Source organism: Ursus arctos, unplaced genomic scaffold (assembly GCF_023065955.2).
Source record: "Ursus arctos isolate Adak ecotype North America unplaced genomic scaffold, UrsArc2.0 scaffold_14, whole genome shotgun sequence".
Lineage (NCBI taxonomy): Eukaryota > Metazoa > Chordata > Mammalia > Carnivora > Ursidae > Ursus > Ursus arctos.
The window spans coordinates 27,318,698-27,340,891 of record NW_026622808.1 but is presented as its reverse complement, the minus strand read 5'-3'; the positions used below and the strand labels follow the sequence as shown (position 1 = coordinate 27,340,891).

Genomic DNA, 22,194 nt, shown 5'->3' with positions numbered 1-22,194 from the left:
AGAATAAGACGTTTCTTTCTTTCTTTTTTTTTTTAAGATTTTATTTATTTATTCGACAGAGATAGAGACAGCCAGCGAGAGAGGGAACACAAGCAGGGGGAGTGGGAGAGGAAGAAGCAGGCTCCTAGCGGAGGAGCCTGATGTGGGGCTCGATCCCATAACGCCGGGATCACGCCCTGAGCCGATGGCAGACGCTTAACCGCTGTGCCACCCAGGCGCCCCAGAATAAGACGTTTCTTATAGAGCTTTGGAGACATTTTAGACAAAAAGATGTGTGAAATGACACGGTGTCCATTGTAGAGAGAGACAAGGCTTTCTATGCTCTCCTTTCTAAACGCCCGTGACCTAATCCCTGGAGAGAAGACACGTGGGGAAGTTATGTGGGGTGCAGCCTGGTCTTCTGCTCTTTCCAGTACCTCTTTGTCACCCCCGTGAATGTCTTGGCATCTCACGTCTCCCTGCGTCTCCTTTGATAACGAGGCATGCAGATGAGATGTGAGCGCTGGGGCCTGAAGACCCTATTTCCAAATAAGGTCACATTTGCCCATTCCAGGGCAGAGATTAGGACCTGGACATAATATTTTTGGAGGGACACACTTCAACTCACTGCAGAGGCCAAGCTCTTTCTTTCCCAATTTTTTTTTTTTAAGATTTTATTTATTTATTTATTTGACAGAGAGATAGCCAGCGAGAGAGGGAACACAAGCAGGGGGAGTGGGAGAGGAAGAAGCAGGCTCCCAGCAGAGGAGCCTGATGCGGAGCTCGATCCCATAACGCCGGGATCACGCCCTGAGCTGCAGGCAGATGCTTAACGACTGCGCTACCCAGGCGCCCCTCTTTCCCAGTCTTAACAGCGCTCAACTTTTTCCTGACAAAACTCTCATAATGTCAAATTAAACAATCGTGATATTATAAAATAGATCATTTGTAGATTATGAATGGTAAATGGTATTTTTTCTCAGAGATTTGATTCTTAGTGGAAGTATCATAGATTTAAATTGGGAACTCAGGGGGTGCCTGGCTGGCTCCGACAGGGGAGCATGTGACTCTTGATCTCGGGTTTATGAGTTTGAGCCCCACATCAGGTGTAGACGTTACTAAAATAAATAAATAAACTTCATAAAAAATAAATTAAATAGATTGGGAACCCAGTTATACTCTCCTAGTATAGTAAACAGTCGGAGGATGACTTAAATTGCTTGTGAGATGCAAAATGTAGTCAGGACACCGATACCAATAAGATTTAAACTTTTTTTGAGATCCTCACAGATTAGTGCACTGAAAGCACTTTCTTTCTTTTTTTTGTTGTTTTTTTTTCCCTTTCTCTCTTCCCTTCTTCCCTCCTTCCTTCTTCCTTCCTTCCTCCTTCCCTTCCCTTCCCTTCCCTTCCCTTCCCTTCCCTCCCTTCCCTTCCCTTCTCTCTCCTCCCCTCGCCCCTTCCCTTCCCCTCCCTTCCCTTCCCTTCTCTCTCCTCCCCTCGCCCCTTCCCTTCCCCTCCCTTCCCTTCCCTTCCCTTCCCTTCCCTTCCCTTCCCTTCCCTTCCCTCCCTTCCCTTCCCTTCTGTCCCCTCCCCCTCCCCTCCCCTCCCCTCCCCTCCCCTCCCCTTCCCTTCCCTTTTCTCTTCTTTCTCTCTTACTTTGTTGAGAACATTCAAGTTGGGGGACAAGTTCTTTGCCTGGTGCACAGTCCCAAGGCTGCTGTGTTGGGGAACACCACAGGTGCAGGGCAGCCAACAGCCTCCCGTCCCCCCACCAGGATAGAACTGGCCATGCAAAGGCTTCTGGGAGCAGTGTTCCCCGCTGAGAGAGCAGGGCCAGGGGCAGAAGGGCAGAGTGTGGCTGGAGGGTGTGGGCGAGATGGGGGGTACGGAGATCCCGCTCTGTCACTGGGCAGCCAGTGTCTCTGGTTTGCAGCCTCCTTGGCTGAGGACTGGGGACAACAGCCCTTCTTGCTGAAGGTGGTTAGGAGAAAAAAAATGCCCTGATTCTTTCCCGGTGCATGGTGCTCACGAGGTGAAGGCCGGCCGCTATTGTGACTGCTGGTTTTATTGTTGCTGCTGTCAGTCTGATTCTTGTCAGGGACTCGAGGGCCCTTGCCTGTCCTCAGCAGAGCCACGAGTGGCTCTCTCCACCAGTTTGCAAGGCTGTGAAGAGGGCCTCAGGAATGAGCCTTGGAGCGTCGTGCTGGGCAAGGGAAGCCAGTCCCAAAAGGCCACACAGTGTGTGATCCCACTGACATGAAACGTCCAGAACAGAACAATCCATAGAGACAGAGGCAGATGGGGGATTGCAGGGGCCGGGGGAAGGGGGTGGGGGGTGACTGCTCATGGGGACAGGGTCTCGTGTTGGAGTGATGGAAATGTTCTAGAATTAGGTTATGGTGATGGTGGCATAGCTCTGTAGGTACATTAAAAACGGTTGAATTGTACATTTTAAATGGATGAAATTTACGGGAAGTAAATGATATCTTGATAAATTATTAAAACCAAAAAAAAAAAAAAAAAAAAAAGAAAGGAAAGAGTGCCATGGGAGAGGTGGAGGGTGGTGAGGCCTGGAGTCTGCCCCCCTAGCGCTGAAGCCGTTGGAGACAAGGCAGGTGATGAGAGATAGGCTGGGGAGGTGGAATGACAGCCCCGGCTCACAGGACAGCAGGAGCTGAGTGCCCAGGTTGGGCTGAGACATGGGCCTGGGGAGCCAGCATGGCGAGGAAGCCTTGGAAGGTTTGCATGGAAACATCTCCTCCCGCAACACCCCCCACCCTCCTGGGAGCTGGTTCCTCCTGCTCCCAGGCTACCTGGCCCCTGGGTCACACCTGGGAGGCCTCTTCCCCCCACTAAGAGGTACCCTTTATGGACACTGAATTCATCCTGGGCTTAGAGCTGGCCTTGCATTCCCAGTTCTAGTCCCTACTGGTCCCCTGTGAGGTGAGTTCTGCTGTCAGAGGTTCTGGAACTCACCTGTTTAGAGCTGATCTGAGGGCGGGGCTGGTATGGTCCACCTCTGAGCACCTGGTTCACTGGCCTAGTGGGTGGTGTCCATAGACACTTGATGAGAGAAGAAGGGGAAGAAGTAGTCACCTTACCTGAGGGCTGTCTGCACCTGCCCACCCGACCCAGGGGGCCTTGTCCCTTGCCCACCTCAACTGGGTCAGGCATGCCATTGGCCAAGGTGGCTGTCTTGGGCTCTGTTCCCCGCAGACCCAATCCCCTGCAAGGCTGGGTGAATCCACCCACAGGGCGCAGAGGGCGCCCAGAGCTTCTGGCAGCCTGGTGCCGCTTCAGTGCCTCCTGGCCCAGGGTGTGTCCGGAATATTCCTGGCACCGAGCTGGCATCTTCCGCAGGACAGAAGTGGCCGGCAGAGCCGAGACGGGCCAGGGCATTCACTGTGGTGCTTTTATTTCCAGCCTGTTTGCCCAGAAGGCAGAACCAGCCAGGGCGCCCATTGGGGGCTGAATTGTCCGGCCCTCAGTGTTCTCATCCACCAAAGCTCAGAGCTGGCCTGAGTGCTGCCTGAGGCTGGTCCCTGCTCTCCTCTCGCTGGAGTCTCCAAGAATGAACGTTGGGCCCTTGGGGCAGCCTAAGGGACAGATTAAGGTGCCTGGTGTTGGTAAGAAGGGTTGTCGATGGGGACGCCTGGGTGGCTCAGTCAGTTACACGTCTGTCCTTGGCTCAGGTCATGATTCCAGGGTCCTGGGATCGAGTCCCGCGTCGGGCTCCCTGCTCAGCAGAGATCCTGCTTCTCCCTCTCTCTGCCACTCCCCCTGCTTGTGTTCTCGCTCTCTCTCTCTCTGACAAATAAATAAATAAAATCTTAAAAAAAAAATAGGGCTGTCGATGGCACCTCTACCCTCCTCCCAGGACAGACACACACATTCCAGCGCCACACTCCTCCCAGGTGAGCATACATTATAGGGATTCAAGTGGAGACACAGCCACGCAGCTGAGGAGCCCCCCCGGGAGGGGCTTCACAATGTCGAAGCACCGGGACAGGATCTAGAAGATGAGAATGAGCCGTGGGAGTGCAGAGGGCACATCACTGAGTGGCCTCCTGAGGGTGGCCTGCGGGGGAGATGCCTGGGGTCCGTCCAGGGGACTGTGGGGCCCAAAGATCATGGAGGGTATAGCGCTTGCCCTTGAAGTGAAAACCTGGAAATTGGGGTCTCAAGGAAGTGATTCTGGGGACATCCGACCCGATCATTCTGCTGCCAAGCCTGGAGTAGCAAGGCTGGTGCGTGTTCCCAGAAACGGAGGCAAGGCAGCAGCAGGCCCCCCAAGACCACCCCAGCGGCCCACGGCTGACCTGAGAGCTGATAGTGTGGCCATGCCTGGCCCGGGGACCCCCTGCCCAGCACTCCCTCACCAGGGCCTGCATCCACGCCCAGCCCCGAGGACACAGGGTAGGACCTGTAGGGCAAGGAGAGGAGCCTGGCTTGATCTCTGGGTCCCTCCACCCCAAGAGGGCCCACTGCAGCTGGATTCAACCTTCCCCATCTCCCCATGCTCCTTGGAGCGGGCACGAGCTCCTTCCTGGAGACAGGAAGCTGTGGACATTGCTATGCCCACGGCAGCCTCAGGGGGCTGCTAGCTTCTCCCCAACCCAGAGCAGGCAGAGGCCAAGAGTCCACGTCAGGCCCACGCACCCCACTTGGCAGAGTTCTGAGATACCTCTGCCTCCTTGGAAGGTCCTGGTCCTGCGACACTTTCTCCTGCCGTATCTCTTGAATCTAAAAAAATTATGTTTCTGGGGTGCCGGGTGGCTCAGTTGGTTAAGCGTCTGCCTCCGGCTCAGGTCATGATCCCAGGGTCCTGGGATCGAGGCCCCTCGGTCTCCTTGCTCAGCGAGAAGCCTACTTCTCCCTCTCCCTCTGCCTGCTGCTTCCCCTGCTCGTTCTCTCTTTCTGGCAAATAAATAAGTAAAATATTTAAAAAATTTAAAAAAAGAAATGAAACCCCATACCCATTAGCAGTCACTGCTCATTCCTCCTTGAATCCTGAAAGTAACCAGCAATTAGATTTCCAGTGTGACCCCCCAGATCTGTACTTGTTGCAAAGGCCAAGGGGTGGTACACCTGCCTGCCCCTCCCCGGCAGGGCTCCCTGTGCTGGGGGGCAGTGGAAGAAGGTACTCAGGCTCTGTGTGTCAGCTCTCAACACCCCAGCCCCACTCATAACTGCAGCGAGAGAGGAAATCCCAGGTCGTGCCCTAAGATTTCCACTTCCCAGCGATCCCCCATGTCTGCAGGGCCACGCTGGCCTGGAGCCAACTCTTCTGCTCAGCACAGACCAGCACAGTCCCCCACGGCCTGTCCACATTCATATGATGCTGAACACCTCAGCGAGATGTTCCCCAAGGGGACGAGCAGAGCCTGTGACCCTTGGAACAACGCCACAGAGAAAAACTTTGGCATTCTGGGGGCGGTGGGGGCCGGAGATTGGGGAGCAAGGCGCTGGGGGTGTGGTGGGGGGAGCTGCTCCAAGCACAGGGATCTGGAGCACGATGGACTTTCTAGCTCCAAATTTCCAAAGCAAATTCGACAGCTCGCACTTGGCCTTCAAGTTGCTGCCCAGGAGGCACATGGGGCCCGGGTGTGGCCGGCAGCGCCAGGCACTCCCAGCCAGCCACGCTCCCGCTGAAGAGCCACGCCCGGGGCTGCTGCTTCTTGAGCGACGGCTTTATTGAGATAATACCTCACATCTCAAACAATTCACCTTTTCAAAGGGTCCAGTTCACTGGTTTTTAGTATATTCACAGTCGTGCAGCTGTCACCATGGTCCATTCTAGAACATTTCCATCACCCCCAAAGGAGACCCTGTCTGCATCAGACTCACTCCTCATCCCCCTGCCCCAGCCCCTGGCAACCACACATCTCCTTGTCGCCCTGGATTCGCCTGTTCTTGGTAGTTCATGGACATGGAATCACCCACTATTTGTCTGTTTGTGTCTGGCTTCTGTCTCGCAGCGTGATGACCAAGATTCAGGCCTTCGTTCCTCTTACAGCTAATACTCCGTTGCACGGGTGGACCTCACCGCTTACCGTGAAGCCTTGGGAGTGGGCTCACGCTGGCAGTGGGGACAGACCACTGACCCTCTGCAGAGCCAGCACCCCTGGTCCTCCCATCTCCTGGCAGAGAGAACACGAGATGCAGGAATTCTCCCCTCCTAGTCTGGACCTCCCCCCACCACCTCAGGAAGTGAAAGTGCTCAGGTCTTGTCGAATTTGCCTTCCTACACCCTCTCCCTGGCTGCTGTTTTCCCCCACACCCTACCTTCCCTGCTTTGGGGGAGGGGGATCGAACGTGGCACCTCCTTCCTTCAACAGCGTGTCCCTCATCGCCTGGATGAACACGTAGGCTGCTCCTGGTTATTCACTGCCCCTTACAGGGCTGCTGGGAACGTTCTTCCCTGGAGCACCTTGGCGTCTGTGTCCTTCCAGTAGGGTCAGAGGTCACATGCAGTTTCGGCTTTGTGAGTATGGCCAGCGGCTGCCCTGGTTCTGTCTCTGCTGTGCCCCCCTGGGCAGCCAACATCATGCCCCCCAGCTGCTCCCACACACAGGCATGCCCTGTTGCTGTCCTGGCTTCGGTGTCCCTGCCATGCTGTGCTAAAACCCTCTACGTTGCGGGCCATGAGTCTGCACGTCTGTCTTCCCGCGCCACGTCCAGACGTCCAGACTCCGGCCCCTCAGCAGGTCTAGGAGCTGGAGGCTCCACGAAAGAACAAATGGCTTTTTAACAATAAGACCATCTCCCTCGCCCGCCCACCCAGACCCGGCCCGGCCCGCTATGCAGTGCATCTCTGGCCCTCTAAGAGATGTTTAATTATCTCCCGGTGGGACACACCCCGTCAGTCCTGCCTTGACCTGACGTTCCTAAAAATGACCATGCCCTGCAAACTGGCACCAACCACAGGGTGTATGGGAAGACGGGGTCAGGGCACCACCCAGAAACTGTGTCATTGACACATTAGAAAAAGGCACCTACTAAAAATGGCAGGACTGCTGTACACACGTTAAGTGGCTTAGAGAGATGTGACTACAACAGCAAACACAGCACTTGACCTTCGGAAGGGACCTGAGATTCACAGGTGGACATGGTGTGGGGAGGTTGTAGCCGGGTTTCCAGGTGGGGCCTGGCATGGTAACTCCTAACAGCTGGGGAAGCCTGTAGATGGTGAGGCGGGGGTGTGTGTGGTGGTGGCAGTGGGGAGGTTGTACGTTCCCACGCACCTCGGGTCAGCCCGGCGCAGCTTTCCGCATTCATCCAGCGTTGCCCCTGGACAAAATCCTGCGCAGGCAACACCATGTTCGAGCTCATCGTGCTCAAACCCATCTCTGACGTACCCACCATGTTGGAACAAATTTGTGCTTTCAAAGCAAATTAGAGCAGAATTGATGGGACTCCCCCCACCCCCGCCCCACCAGTTTGAAGCTACCAGCAGGAAGTCACTAAATATGACCTGGGGAGGGATGTGTAGTATGACAGTCACTTCACCATCAGATACAAACAAGAGTCAGGGATATCCTCAGGAGCACAGAGAATAGTAAGATGTGGGGGAAATGAGGAAGTGATCACTTTAGAGTACTTACAACTTTTATTTTGGTTTATTTTGTTTTATTTTTTAAGATTTTATTTATTTGACAGAGCACAAGCAGGGGGAGCAGCAGGCAGAGGGGGAGGAAGAAGCAGACTCCCTGCTGAGCAGAGAGCCTGACGTGGGACTTGATCCCACGACCCTGGGATCCCGACCTGAGCCAAAGGCAGACCTTTAACCGACTTAACCACCCAGGTGCCCACAACTTTTATTTTTAATACCATATATTTAACTGCAAGTTTGTACAACTCAACTTTTAGCAATGACCCTATGAAACAAGAGCTCACACGCTTCCTAGAAATGGATCAACTGGCTCTTCCCCAGGGCCCCACAGCAGCTTGGGGGCCCGGTGAGGATGTCAGCACAGGTGTACTGCGTGCCCACTTGGAGCCAGGGACCCGGTGTCCAGCAGCGAATGGGGCTGCTACCCCAGGGGGGACAGACAGGCAGCAAGTGTCCCTGGGATAATACGTCATGGCTCCTGTGCAGAGCACCAGAGAGTCCAACTGGGTGATGAGGGCATGGTGGTGTCTGGTCGCCTCCCTCTCACCCCATCAGTGAAGGAGGGATCGATCTCCTGTCCTGAACAGTTTGAGATGGCCAAACACACAACACCCAACACTGGTCTGATGAGACGGACAGCAGTCAGTCATATACTCACAGCCCTGGGTCGGGGGGAGGACCCAGCTGGCCACACAAGACCATGTGGGGGTTGCCCTTGGGAGGGGAGTGAACCGCCCGAGGCTGCAGGAGGCAGACTTTGTAGTAACAGGAGGGTGGGGTGCCCTTGGTTCCCAGGGGAGGATGTGATTGGCTTGTTTGAAACAAGGAGGTGAGATCTGCTGGGTTGAGGCTGTGTGGGGTGTAATTGGTCAGGCTAACAGGGGAACAGGTGGGGAACAGCCTCTTCTGATGAGTGGGGGGCATACCTGGTGAGAGCAGGGAGCTCACAGTTAGGCCTTTGGGGACCTGGAAGGGCAGCCCATCACATCTGAGGCCTTACAACACCGGCAGTCAGGGAAGGAGGGACAGTGGGGCTAGCCATGAAGCGTCGGGGCGGGGGGGCAGCAGCCTTGTGACTCCAGGAGGAAGACCATCCCAGGAAGAGGGGACAGCTGGCTTCTTGGTGGTGGTGGTGGGTGGCAGTCCATGGAATCATGGAGACTAGTGTGGCCAGAGCCCAAAGGAGGAGGGAGCGAAGGGAGGGGCAGGAGGCTGGCTTCGAGGCTGGAGCTGTGGGGCCCAGTTTACCGAAGGGCAAGAGGAGGAGTGGCAGGACAGATGGCTATCAGGAGGGTTATACTAGAAGGCCCTGCCTGATGCCGGAGTGGGCTGAGATCAGAGGCCGGCACCTCTTCCTGGGCTCAGCACCCTCCTGTGCCTGCTGCCTCCCCCTTCCCCCCAGGCTCCTGCAGGGCCCCTCCCACATCTGCTGGGCAAGCCCTGTCTGCCCTCCTGTCCCCTGCCCATGGCTTGGCCTAAAGCCAAGAGAGGGCTGGTGGGGAGGCCACCTAAAGGACCCAGGGTGCCTGGGAACAGGGAGGGTTCAAAGGAAGCTTCCAGGAGGAGCAGGAGTCGGGCAGCCAAAGGAAAAGGGTAGAAGAGCAGAGTTTAAGAGCTCAGCACAAAGCATCTGAGGAGCCAGGGTGAGGCCGAGCCATTAGGGCAGCCTGGAGTTTGGACTTGGTCCCAATGAACAGGGATCCCCAAAGATTTGGGGCAGGAGGGAAGTGTGGTCAGCACTAGAGTTTTAGGAGGGCCCTGGTAGTTGGAGTGGTCCTCCTAGAGGGGCCAATGGTGCCAGTTGGGGGGGGGTGATGCTGGAAGGAGGGGGAACAGGACTTGGACATGATATAGAAGGGAGGTGCGCCCCCCCCCCAGGAACCTATGACAATGGGGCCATTGCTCAATTGGGGGCACTCTGAGGGGTCCAACCCTGCTGTATGTCAGAGGGGAAAGGGAGGCTCAGAGAGGGAGGGGCCTGGCCAAGGGGATTTGTGGACAGCGGCAGGGGTGCGGAAAGGGTAGAAGAGAGGACCCGCAGTCAGGGGCACCCGCAGTCAGGGGCACCGGCAGTCAGGGGCCCAGGGGCAGCTGCGCATCTGGAAGTTTCACCCCTTGGCCAGCCTGTCTCCCCAAAGGGCTCCGCTCCTGAGGCCACGTGCACTGCACAGGTCGCCGGGCCCTGGCTGGAGTGGGCGCCCTGCCGGGTCGGGGCTTGAAGGCGGCACCGAGAGGCAGCTCCCTCCCGGGAGGCCGAGGCGGGGCGAGTCCGCAGAGGGGGCCAGGCGGGGGCGACTAGGGAGGAAGGCTGGAGAGGAGGCAGGGGATGTCGGGTAGGGGGGCAGCCCCAGGAGGAGGTGGGTCCCAGGAGGTTGACAACCCGGGGAGACGGGAGCGCGGAAGATCGGGGGAGAAGGAAAGGACAGCTTGGGTCCGAGGAAGGGGGAGGACTTGGGCCTGGCCTGGGGGTGGGTCCAGGGTGGGGTCCGGCCCGGGCAGGGGGTGGGGCGAGTCCGGAGAGAGTCCTCGGAGGGGATGAGTCCCGAGAAGGGAGCGGGGGCGGGTCGGGGTCCGGAAAGGGGGCGGGGCGGGCTGCCGAGCTGGGAGGATGGAGAGAGCAGTGCAGGGAGGGGGCGGGGGGCATAGGGGCCCAGTCGGGTCCGAGGAGCGGGGAGGGCGTGGTCAGGGTCGGTGGGTGATCCACCGAGGGGTCCGGGCAGGGGGCGGGGAGGGCCCGGGAGCGGGTTGGGGAGAGTGAGTGCAGGGGCTGAGTCCCGGGAAAGGAGCGGGGCGGGGCGGGCGGGTCCGGGAGGGGGCGAGCGGGGCGGGGCGCACCCGGGCTGGGGCGGGGCGGGCCCGGGGACGAGGCGGGTCCAGGGAGGGGGCTGGTCCGGGGCTGCCCCAGCTTGGCCGGCCACGGAGCGGGGCGCATGGCGCCGTGCGCACGGCGCGGGGGCTGCGAACAAAGGGCCCCCGGTGGCGCAGGGGGCACCGCAGCGCGCGGACCCCGACCCTGGCCCAGCCCCAGCCCGGCCCCATCCCTGGGCGCGGCGCCCCCGCGGAGCCGAAAAATGTGGGGCGCCCTGCTCTGCCCGTTGCTCGGGCGCCTGCTTCTGCTTCTGTCGCCGCGGGACGGCTTGTGCGCCGCGCCCCAGGCCCCGTGAGTTGCCCCGGGCGACGGAGGAGGTTGGCTGTCCTCGGGGAGGGGGTCCCGGGGACCGGCTCAGAGAGGTGTAGCGACTTGTCCAAAGCTACACAGCCTCCGCACTGGGCGGGACCTGGAGTCTTGTCCCCTGACTCCTAGGGGTCGGACTGGGAAGGGGGTGCCCTGACCTTCAGAGGTAACCCACGGAGGTACAGGGAGTCCCCAGAGCTAAGGCTGCGAGGCCAGCTCCTCCTCCCCACCTTGCCCCTTTGGTGTGACGGGGGCTGTCGTCCTGGGTGGCGATTTCGAGTTGTCCGTGGCATGGAGGTAAGAGGTGCGCGTCTTGGCCGGGAAACCGGAGGAGAGCCCTACCGTTCCGTTTTCCTTGGGAGGGCGTGGTGGCGGGGAGGGAGTGTTTGTTTGGCTTCCACATTTTTCTTGAAGTTTGACTACAGAGCTTCTGCTGAGGAGGTGAATTAACTAGCTGCTAAGGAGAATTTCCCAGGAGTTGGCTTCACCGGGAGTATTCCCAGACCTGCCAAGTTGGGGTGAGCCCTGCAAGGCTGTGGGTTCAGGGGGGCCGCCCGGAGCTGCCGGAGCTCAGCCGTGTAGTCCGGCCTCAGCCTTGATGAGGTGGCTTGTTCCAGCAGCGCTTGCTTAGGAGTTCCGAGAAAACAGGTCAACCGTGGGATGAAGTGGGTGGTGTCGCTTCCAGCCACGGTGCCTTTGGGATCACAGTTTGAAAAGTAAGACACCATCCTGGGCTTTGAGCAGTGGGATTTACCTCCCCTGGGCCTTGTGACATTGGAATCCAGCAAATTTTTGTCCGGATCTTAAGGCATTCCTTAAAATAGAGGTCTTCAGCCAGGGGGAGATGATTTTTGCTTCCCTGGGGTCATTGGGTAATACTAGGGGCATTTTTGGTCCACATCGAGGGGGAAGCAATGCTGCCCAAATCTACTAAGTGAAGGCTGGGGGTGCTGAGAAACATTTGGCCATGCACAGGTCCACCCCACCACACAGCTCGACTGGGCCCTAAAGTACAGACCCTGCCTTATACAGACCAAGTGTCTCTGGGTTGCAGAGTTTCAAGCTGTTCTCAAGAGTGTTTGCCTCTGACTAAAGTCATCCTGGGATATTACCTTCTGTCAAGGAAAATGGAATCCCTGTGTGGGGCTCGAAGTGCTAGGAAGTGAAGTTGCAAAATTACTGACCTGGAGTTCTAGATTAGTCGGCCTCTAAGCCAGAGCCGTGGCCTAACCCACTAGAGTGATTGGGGTTTAGGAATAGCCCTGGATACCCACTTCTGTGACCCATGTGATTTTTTCTTTAAAGATTTTATTTATTTACTTGAGAGAGAGTGAGAGAGAGAGCGCGCATAAGCAGGGGGATGGGCAGAGGGAGAGGGAGAAGCAGGCTCCCTGCTGAGCAGGGAGCCCAATGCAGGGCTCAATCCCAGGACCCTGGGATCATGACCTGAGCCGAGGGCAGATGCTTAACTGACTGAGGCGCCCTGACCCATGTGATCCTTGAATGAGGAATCCCTGACCCCAGAAAGCAGCACGGATTTGCACATTGTCCTAAGACCAGTACTGTTGAGGGCACCTGGGTGGCTTGGTCCATTGGGGATCTGCCTTCTGCTCAGGTCATTAACCCAGAGTCCTGGGATTGAGCCCTACATCGGGCTTGCTGCTCAGTGGGGAGCCTGCTTCTCCCTCTGCCCTTCACCCTGCTTGTGCTCTCTCCTGCTCACTCCCTCTCTCAAAGAAATAAATAAAATCTAAAAAAAAAAAGACCAGTACTGTCTACTCTTTACCAAACACCACCCTTCCCAGGCCGGGACCTTCTGAGACCTTCTGAGACTGAAACCAGTGTCAGTCCTGATGCCGGGGGGCGGGGGGGGGGGGGGGCGTGTGTGTGCATCAGGTCACCAATGCTTGGCTGGCAAGCATCCCAACAGCTGCAACTCCTGAACCTCAGGGAGAGTTAATTTGGTTCTGTCGGGTTCTCTAGGCCCTTTGGGTGAAAAATCTAACTGAGATCTGGATACAGGCTTTAAGACGTGACCAAGGAACATGAACGTGTGGCTTGTCTATTCCCTGAATTTTCTTCCATGGTCTGCGTGTGCTATGTGGGAGGTCCTGGGGATCAGCTGGGAGCTAGATGGAAAGATTATTCCTAGAGGGGCCTGAGGTCCTGCTGCAGCGGGCAGGACACGTAGGAAGCCAGAGGCCTTGCACACCCGGGCCAGTGTTGGGATTAGATAATACACGGCACTACCTAGTGTGACTGGGATCGCTGTTCGCTGTGTGAACTGCTGAGGCCGGACACTGCGCGTGGGAGCTCAGGGAGCTCCCTGCACGCTCTGGTGGGTGCTGGAGCCAGCAAGACACTACACAGCACGTACAGAACAAGAGTTCCCATGCTTGAGGCAGTATATGTCTCCCCCACTGTCACTGCTTGCACACCCCATTGGCATGAGAATCCGAGAGAACACCTAAGACCCAGGATCCGTCCACCTTCTGGTCAGTGCTGGACCTGGACAGTGCCTTCACGAACCCCAGGGTCACTGATGCCCCAGATGATGCAGTCACATGCCCAGGATGAATGCATGCTCTGTGCACAGCTGAGGCCAGACGCTGCACGTAGAAACCCGGTCATTGTGGGTGGTGGGTGGTGCTGGAGTCGGTCGGAACACTGGACCCCCGGGTCGTTACTGGTTCCAGTCATTGCTGGATGTGGGCTGCGTGCTTACAAAAGTAGGGTCTTGGCACATTGTCATCAGTGCTGGAGTTACATAGGAAGTACATGGTATGTCCCGAGGTTCTTGCAGGCTCCGGTCAGTCCTGAAGTGGGACAGTCCATGTAGGAAGCCAGAGTGCGTGAGCTCTGGCCACCGTTCAAGCTGGACAAAGCATGGTGGGCTCCCAGGGTCAGTGCTGCGGCCGGACGGTACCCAACAGGAGCCCAGTGTGTCTTTTAAAATGCCAGATTTTTCATGAAGTTTTAATGAAGTCCAGTTTATCAATGATTTCTTTGATGGATCGTGCATCAGTACCTTATGCATGAAATCTTTGCCTAACCCAGGCTCCCGAAGCCATTTCTCCTGCTTTCTTCCAGCGCTCTTTTAGTTTTATACTTGCTAGATCTCTGACCCAGTTTGAGTTCACCTCAGTGTATGGCGTTCCGTCAGGGTCTAAATTCATCTCTGTGTGTGTGGACATCCGGTTGTCCCAGAAAGGATTTTTGAGACACGCAAATCTCTCCTACTCTCATTGCCTGGCTTAGTGTTTTCCCTTTTGCCTGTTTCCTCCTGGTGCCTGTAGTTCTCTGCATAGCTGGGTTTGTGCTGCCTTTGCTGTCTGGGCTCTTGGTGCTTGCTTTTGCGTTGTGAGCAGTTTTCACGGTCAGAGATGAATGAGACTTTCTGATTATCCGTGGAAAGTTGTAGAACACCAGGGGCGGGAGCTCAGGTGGGGAGGACCTGTGTGCCTCTGGTCAGGTGCCCTACGGGCACCCCAAGGTTCTCCCCTGTCTGTGGGATCTGCGGCATATTCCTTCTCCTTCTGAAGCGACAGCTTGCCCATCTGGAAAGTAAGATAATGTTCTCTACCTTCCAGGAGTATCTTCACAGTTGGTGAAGCTGAGGATTTTCAGGAAGAGAGGCCTGTTTTGGTGCCACTGTTCACAGAGCTCTTCCTGTTTCCGGCCATTTAGTTTATTTTCAGGGTTTTGTTCTTATGATTAATGCTGCAGGAAGCTCCTTGTTTCTTTCCACTGAGTTCTGGAATCTGGCTGCCTGGGTTTGAATCCTGGTCTCTTACTGGCTCGGGCACGTGGCTTGGCTTTCCAGGGCTTAATTTCTGACTCTGTAAATGGCTTTTTGGCGCTTGTCACAGGGTGGCTGTGAGGATGAAGTGGGATCCTGCCAGTTACTCAGGAGAGTGGTTCACAGTGTTGGTGCGGCATTCGCAAAGGTCCTGTGGCAGAATGCACTGACTGCAAACTGAGTGACCTTCACTGAGGCTCTCCTTTCCTACAGGGCCTACTTGATTGCTGCGCCCTCTGTCTTCCGCTCCGGAGTGGAGGAAGTCATCAGTGTGACCATCTTTAACTCCCCCCGGGAAGTCATGGTCCAGGCTCAGCTGGTGGCCCAGGGCGAGGCGGTGGCGTGGAGCCAGGGAGCCATCTTGGGTAGGTCCCTGGGGTGCCTGACCAGGGCTTCCTCTCCCTTGGCAAAGTGGCCTTCGTGGCTCAGGCAGTGTGGGCATTGCTTTGCTTCTCTTCCATCCCACCTCCCATCAGGGGAAGGAAAGCAGATTTCTTTTCCCCCCACTTTTCAGATGGGGAGAGTGAGACCCAGTAGAGGCAGCAACTTGCCCTGTCTAGGAAATCAGGGTGCATCGTTTCTCTGCAGCCCAGGTTCTGTGGGTGCAGATCTGGATGGAGTCGGGCATCCTTCTGGTTGGAGGTGGGCCTGGGGCCCAGAGGGACTCTCAGGACCTCTTCAGACCTTTGGTCGAGCTTCTAGCGCCCCTGTGGTGTTAGGTGCCAGATAACAACAGTGAGGGCCTCCTGGACACAGGTGGTGAGAGTAGGGAGCTGCCTCAGGGCCTGTAGTCCAGCAGGGAGACACCTGATTCCTCGCGCAGAATGTGATTTGGCCACAGGAGACACAGACGGACGATGTCGGGGTCCTAAGGCCAGCGAGGCAGCACCTATCCCCCAGTGAGATGAGGGAGAGGCTGGCCTGGAGGGGAAACCAGGAGAGGGCTTGGGTAGGCAGGAGTGCAGGCAGTCCTGACTCTGTGGGTCGCCCCAAAACTCACATCAAGTTGGCTTCAGCAACCAAGTGTTTATGGGCTGTCATAACTCGGCAAGTCCACTGGCATCCCTGGCTGTCGTCTCCCAGCCCCACTTCCGAACCGGCCTGCGTCTCCCCCAAGCTGAGAGAATAACAGGTTCTCCAACCCGCTGAGGATGTCCCAGCATTCTCTCTGATTGGCCTAACTTGGGTCATGTATTCAATCCTGACCCAACCCCTCTGTCCAGGGGGGAGGCCTATGCTGATTGGCCCATTTGGGGTCATGTGCTCAACTCTGAACCAATCACTGTGACTGGGGGAAGGCCTATGTAGATTTTCGCAGAGCCCCAAGAGAGATGGGCGGAGCCGCACCAAACCTCCTGAGCTGGGAGCTGGGCAGGTCTCTCCCCCCAAGGAAATTGGGGTTCTGCTAGTAAAAAATGGGGAATGGATACTGGGAGGCAAAAACAGTAAATCAAGTCTTAGAAAGCCCGGACAGGTGTCACAATGGTAAATATTTCGGCTTGGGTCAAGAGAAAGGTGATGGGAAAACATCTACTGGAGGGAGGTCTACTGGGGACCTCAGTCTCCTGTTCTTTCTCTCTACCCTTCTTGTTCCACTGCCCTGGACTCTTCTCTTTGCTCCCCTTACAGCACACCTTGGGCATGGGGCCAGGGGTGAAGTGAATTATTAAGTATGCGGGCTGGCCAGCTTTCCCCTGAATAGTTCGGTTTTGTCCATCCCCTCTGGCCTTCAGGCTCTCACCAGCTTGGAGGAAACCTCTCACTTTTCCCAATCCCAGCCCAGACCGGCATGACCCAGTGTGTGTGTCCGTCCACAGACAATTCCTCTGGGTTGAGAAGGCCCCCAGTTATAAGGCTGCAGCTCAGGGAGGTAGGCAAACCCAGCTTCCAATTTAACTGTTTTCATTTAATTTTTATTTTTTAGATAAAGGGACAATCAAACTGAAGGTAAGCTATGAATTTTTAACATCTTACCGAGCCCTACCTTGGAAGTAACTGATTTGGAATGGAACAAGAGAAGTTTCATGTGTGGTGAGAAAAATCATTAGTGGTGATGTCAGCAATGAATAATGAAGAAAAAATTGAGAAAAGGAGAAAACTCATCCATAATCCCATCCCCCCATACTTTTCACTTTCTCATGTTTCCCATAAATCCTCATCCACATAAAGACATTTCTTTCATAGCTGCAATTAAAGGGTAGACCCCCTTTCACTTCCTGCTATTTTCTCTTAACGCGCTGTGTAAACATAATTCCATGTGTTCAAATCTCTATAATAGTAATTTGCCTCCTATTGTTAACCTCATCCTATCCCATCTCTTTTATGTACTAATTTATTAACCCTCTCCACCTTGTACATGGTTAGATTTTTTAAAAGATTGTTTTCAGGGTTTTGATAACATAATCCAAACATTGCAGGCATCTTTGCACATAAAGATGTCTTAGCATTCTTTTTTTTAAAAGATTTTATTTATCTGAGAGAGTGAGAGAGAGTGCGCGCACATGCGCGTGCATGTGTGGGCATCTGTGGGGGTGGGAGGTAAAGGGGGAGGGAGAAGCAGGCTCCCCGCTGAACAGGGAGCCCGATGTGGGCCTCGATCCTGGGACTTCGGGATCATGACGTGAGCTGAAGGCAGGTGCTTCACTGACTGAACCACTCAGGTGCCCCCAAGATGTCTTAGCATTCTGAATGCCTGCCTTGGGCTGAACACCCCGAAAGAAGAATGACCAGGTTAGGAACCAAGCCTCGTGCTTGGTCCTGCTTTGTCTTTCAAGACACAGCAGTCCCCCTGCACGGCACCACCTGTGACGTAGTAGAGACCAAACTTCCCACAGCTTCACCGGCATTGAATATTATTATTTTAAAATTATTTTGTGAACCAGACCACACCGTAGGTAATTCTCTGATGTGGGTTTTTGAACTGGAGTCTTTGGATTTCAAGGGGTTCACAAGCCCTGAAATTGTCAGTATTTTCTGGGTTAGCTGTTCCTTAACTTTTATCAGGCACTCAGAGGAGTCCCGGAATGAATGGGTGACATCGAGAGTCATTCTGAATTACAGTGTGCCCTCCCCCAGTGATCCGTACCAAGTCTGAAGTGGTTCCTCTCCTCTGCAGGGTGTCCCTAGTGCCTGAGCGCTGCGGGACAGAGGCCTTCCTGCCTTCCTGACAACAGTAGAACCTTTTCTCTAAGGCAGCAGCTCCCACCTGGTGGGGATGTTTGCCCTACCCCCCGCCCCCGGCCCCAGGACATCAGTGTCTAGAGACCATTTTGGTTGTCACAACAGGGGAGGGCACCTCCTGGGTGCTCAGGACAGCCTCCATGTGCTGGGGACAGTGCAGAGGACAGCCTCCATGACCAAGAAAGAGCCAGCCCCAGATGTCAATAGTTGGGAAGCCCTTGATAAGTCTCCCAGAGCTGCCCTTTGAGCAGATCGGCTTTCTTGTGAATCAGAAAGCCGGGCCACACTGGACAGGGGTTAAGATTATGCATGATCCTTGCCCACTGCTCCTCAGAAGGGACACTTCACAGGATCGGTGCTGCGGCTTTGTAGAAGAGACCAGTGAAGGGCTGTATAATTCTAGGAGAGAAGGGGCCAGGGGAATCTTCAGACTAGACTAGAGACTCCAAAAAAAGGTCTTGGGATCCTTAACTCTTAGAATAGCTCCTGAAGAGCAATGCTCAGCTTGGGCAGGGAGGATTCTGGCCCCTCAGGGAACACTGGCAGTGGCTGGAGACATTTCTGGTTGTCCTAACGAGGGGGGGGGGGGGCTACTGGCATCTGGTGGGTGGAGGCCAGGGATGCTGCTCAATGCTGTGAAATGATGGGGTGCCCTGCCCTGCAAAGAATGATCCAGTCCTAAGTGTCATTGGTGCCAACGTTGAGAAACACTCTGTCGTTCGCAAAGCTCTGTGGTCTGCCTGCAGGTGCCCACGGAAGTCCGGGGCCAGGCCCTCCTGCAGGTGTGGGGCCGCGGCTGGCGGGCGGAGGAGGGCCCCCTCTTCCACAACCAGACCTCCGTGACTGTGGACGGCCGGGGCGCCTCCGTGTTCATCCAGACCGACAAGCCGGTGTACAAGCCCCGGCACCGAGGTGGGCGGCTCGCGCAGGCTGGGGGGAGGGGAGGGCCAGCCATGGCCAGAGCTGCCACACGACGGTGTCCTTCCCTTCCAGTGCTCATAAGCATCTTCACTGTCACCCCAAACCTGAGGCCCGTCAGCCAGAAGGTGAGATCGGCTTCTAAAACCCTGTGCCTGGAACACACCCGCCTGGGACCACCTGGCCAGGGGCACTGCCAGCCTCTGGTCTTTTCCCCCCATTCTTTCCAGTTTCGACCTCCGTTCTGGGTTTTGTCCTGTGGCTCCGAGTCCCCTGGGGAGCCAGGGGGAGGTCTGTGGGACAGAGGGAGGCCAGAGCACTGCGGGCGTGTGGCACATGCTCAGAGGGCTGGGGGCCTGCAGGGGGCTGCGCTCACTGCCTGTCTGTCTGTGTTGCAGCTGGAAGCCTACATTCTGGTGAGTGGCATGTGACCCCCTCCGCTCTGACTCGGGGCCCGGTAGCCTGCTCTCTGTCTTCCCCGACCGTCTGCTGCCGAGGTAGTCCCTGCCTGTCCCAGCGCCTCACGAGGCGGGCACGGGGTCCATCGCGGGCCCTAGACCTGCCCTGGGGCAGGCTAAGCGTGTGTCTGTTTGCCTCTCTAGATTTGCACCCAGCTCCTTAAATGGGGACAGATCCGGCCCCTTTGTCCCTGTGTCCTCAGACCAGTGGCTTCTGTGCCCCGAGCTTTCATTTGCTCCCGTGTAAATGGCTCCTCTGGGGGCCTGCCCTCCACGCTTGTCCCACCCTAGAGAGAGGGCTTGGAGGGTGCACACGTGTGCCGGGCACACACCGGCTGGCCTGAGTTGACTACGGGTGTTTGTCCGCCGCAGGACCCCAGGGGCTCGAGGATGACGGAATGGAGACACTTGGAGCCATTCTGCTGTGGTAAGCCTCTTCCCATCCCCTCCCCTTTCTCCTTCTGCAGTTTTGGGGGGCAGATGCAATAAATCTCCAGGGAAACTAGATTGTGCCCTCAGTGCACCCGCTCCCTGCAGCATCACAACCCACCCGTGCTTCTCTGGCCCCGGCATCCAGCTGGGGCTCCTGCACATAACTTGAGGCCTTTGGGGGAACATCAGGGTCTTGTTTGCTGGCACCTCCCGTCTTCCTCCCACTGCAGATCTTCCGCCTCGTCATCCCCTTGAGGGGTCCTGGACCCCAAGTGCCTCTGTGAGTGCAGGGCCTAGATCTAGGAGGCAGGTGGATTGTGGTGGTTTATGCAGTGTTACACTTCCGGGTCCCCTGGTCTGGCCTTGAGCCCTCTTTCCTGTTCTGAGATACTCGGGGAGGGCTGACAAGCAGGGACAGGGCTTCCGTGACTGTCCTTCCTTGAGTTCCGAGCCTGGGGCTGCAGGGGCCACGTGGAGCCAAGGGCAGGACACCTGGACTCTCTTGGTGACCCATCCTGCCTTCTTGCCTGGCACTCGGCCTGCTTTCCTCTACTCTACCCTCCCCATCGGGCCCTTTCGCTCCCTCTCACTGACTGTCTTCCTACCAGCAGATACCTGCTGGGCACTGAAGTAGATGCTGACAAAGGGTGAACTTTCTGCCCAGTGGGGGAAACAGACATTAAACCGCGGATAACATCTGCCATGATGAGTGCTAGCAAGGAGAAGTACAAACTCAGAGAGGGCAAAACAGGGTTCTTGCCCAGCCTGGGGAAGCAGAGACAATCCTGGAAGGCTGCCTGGAGGAAAAGCCTTTCCAGCAACAAAGTGGAGAAGGAGCAGAGTTAGCCAGGCCAAACGAGGGGCCAGGGAATGTGTTCCAGACAGAGGCCCAGCATGCAGGAGGCCCGGTGGATGGCAGGGAGAGTGAGGCCGGGCACAGGAGGGAGGCCCTACGTGTCAGGAGTGCTGACGCCAGAAGCAGCAGTGAGCCCAGGGGGCCTCTCGGGCTGCAAGGAGGTGTACGGACTTGATCTTCAGAACACAGGGGAAGGGAATGACTGGGCCCCCATTTAAAAAGCTCCTTGAGATATGTGTAGACCAGGGGTTCTCAACTGGTGCAGTTTTGCTCCCGTCCTGGGGAGTGACTGGTAATGTTGACCACGGACTAATGAGGCCCCATAGAAAAGGTATGTTGGTGACATGCACCCCCAAACATCCTCTGACCTTCGAAGGCTCAGAATATGTGAGGAAAGAGACCTTTTGCCGTCACGTTTGCCAATTCCACAGTGACGGAGAGGGGCGGTGGGGGCTGTGTAGTCTCTGGGTTTTCCCCGGAGTCCCGCTGAGCTGCCCTCACGGTGTCACTGTTGGGGACAGGCAGAGCAAGTGCCACTCGGGAGTGACCGATACCCACGCGGCATTTGGAGTTTTTGCGCCATTGAGATTCCTCCCTTGGAGCCTCGTGGAAAATCCCAACTCTCCTCCCAGCGTGAAAACAGCTCCTGTCGGGGTTCCGAGGAACGGACCCAAAGCCAAAGCTGCCTTGTCTGTCTGAGGCTGGTGGCATTTTGGGGGGCCCATTTGCAGGGAGAGCGGTGCTCCGTCTTGAAGCCTGTTCAGAATCTGCTCAGCTTGGGCAGCAGTAACCGCCTGGTGGGCGGGGGCAGCGGGGGGGGGGGGGGCGGGATTCTGCCCCCAGGGAACCTTAGCATTATGTGGGAATATGTGGGGTTGCCGTGACTTGGGGGGAGGAGCTACTGGCATCTAGTGCGTGCAGGCCAGCGATGCCGCGTGATGTCTTGGGATGGACAGGGCAGCCCCCAACCATGGAGTATGGTCGGGCCTGGCTGGCTCTCTGCACACGCTCTTGCCCCAGGATGACCGGTCGTCTCTCCGTGCACAGGTGTGGCCAACATGACCTTCCCCCTGTCTGACCAGCCGGTGCTGGGAGAATGGTTCATTTTTGTTGAAATGCAAGGTCACGTGTACAACAAGTCCTTCGAAGTTCAGAAGTATGGTAAGCTGGAGAATCTTACGATCTTAGGATTTCACATCTGGGCGAAACCACAGACCCGGTGACATCGCCGGTGATGGGGGAGCACGGCGGCAGCCCCATGGGCTGGGGCTCCGGGCAGAGAGCTGGGCACTTTGTCATTTCCCTTTTGGAAGAATTATCATAAACCACACGTTACAAAATTTGCCCTCTTCACTATTTGTAAGTGTACAGTTGTGTGGTATTAAGGACATTCGTGTTGTTGGGTAGACATCACCACCCTCCATTTCCAGAACATTTTCATCGTCCTGGACTGAAACTTGGACCCCAGGAAACACTAACTCCCGTCCCCTTCCCCAGCCCCTGGCCCGCCCGCTGTCCTGCTTCCTGTTTCTATGACCGACTCGCCCAGGGGCTTTGTGGTATATGTGCTTTTGGGTCTGGCATATTTCACTCAGCATCATGTCCTCCAGGTCCATCCATGTCGTAGCCTGGGTCAGAATTCCCTTCCTTTTTATTTTTTATTTTTATTATTTTTAAAAGATTTTATTTGTTTATTTGACAGAGAGAGAGACCACAGGCAGGGGGAGCAGCAGGCAGAGGGAGAGGGAGAAGCAGGCTCCCCGCTGAGCAGGGAGCTCGATGCC

General features: G+C 56.2%; 1 protein-coding gene across 1 annotated transcript in view; it reads left to right on the top strand.

The window, feature by feature from the left end:
* Window positions 1–10,533: 10,533 nt before the first annotated feature.
* The window catches only part of CPAMD8 (C3 and PZP like alpha-2-macroglobulin domain containing 8), a 72,798-nt gene continuing 61,137 nt past the window's right edge, over window positions 10,534–22,194 (top strand). The window contains 8 exon segments of the mRNA XM_048227178.2: window positions 10,534–10,752; window positions 14,780–14,931; window positions 16,491–16,513; window positions 18,493–18,658; window positions 18,740–18,792; window positions 19,063–19,080; window positions 19,495–19,549; window positions 21,458–21,571. Of these exon segments, the coding sequence (XP_048083135.2) occupies window positions 10,664–10,752; window positions 14,780–14,931; window positions 16,491–16,513; window positions 18,493–18,658; window positions 18,740–18,792; window positions 19,063–19,080; window positions 19,495–19,549; window positions 21,458–21,571 (670 nt within the window). The 5' untranslated portion in view covers window positions 10,534–10,663.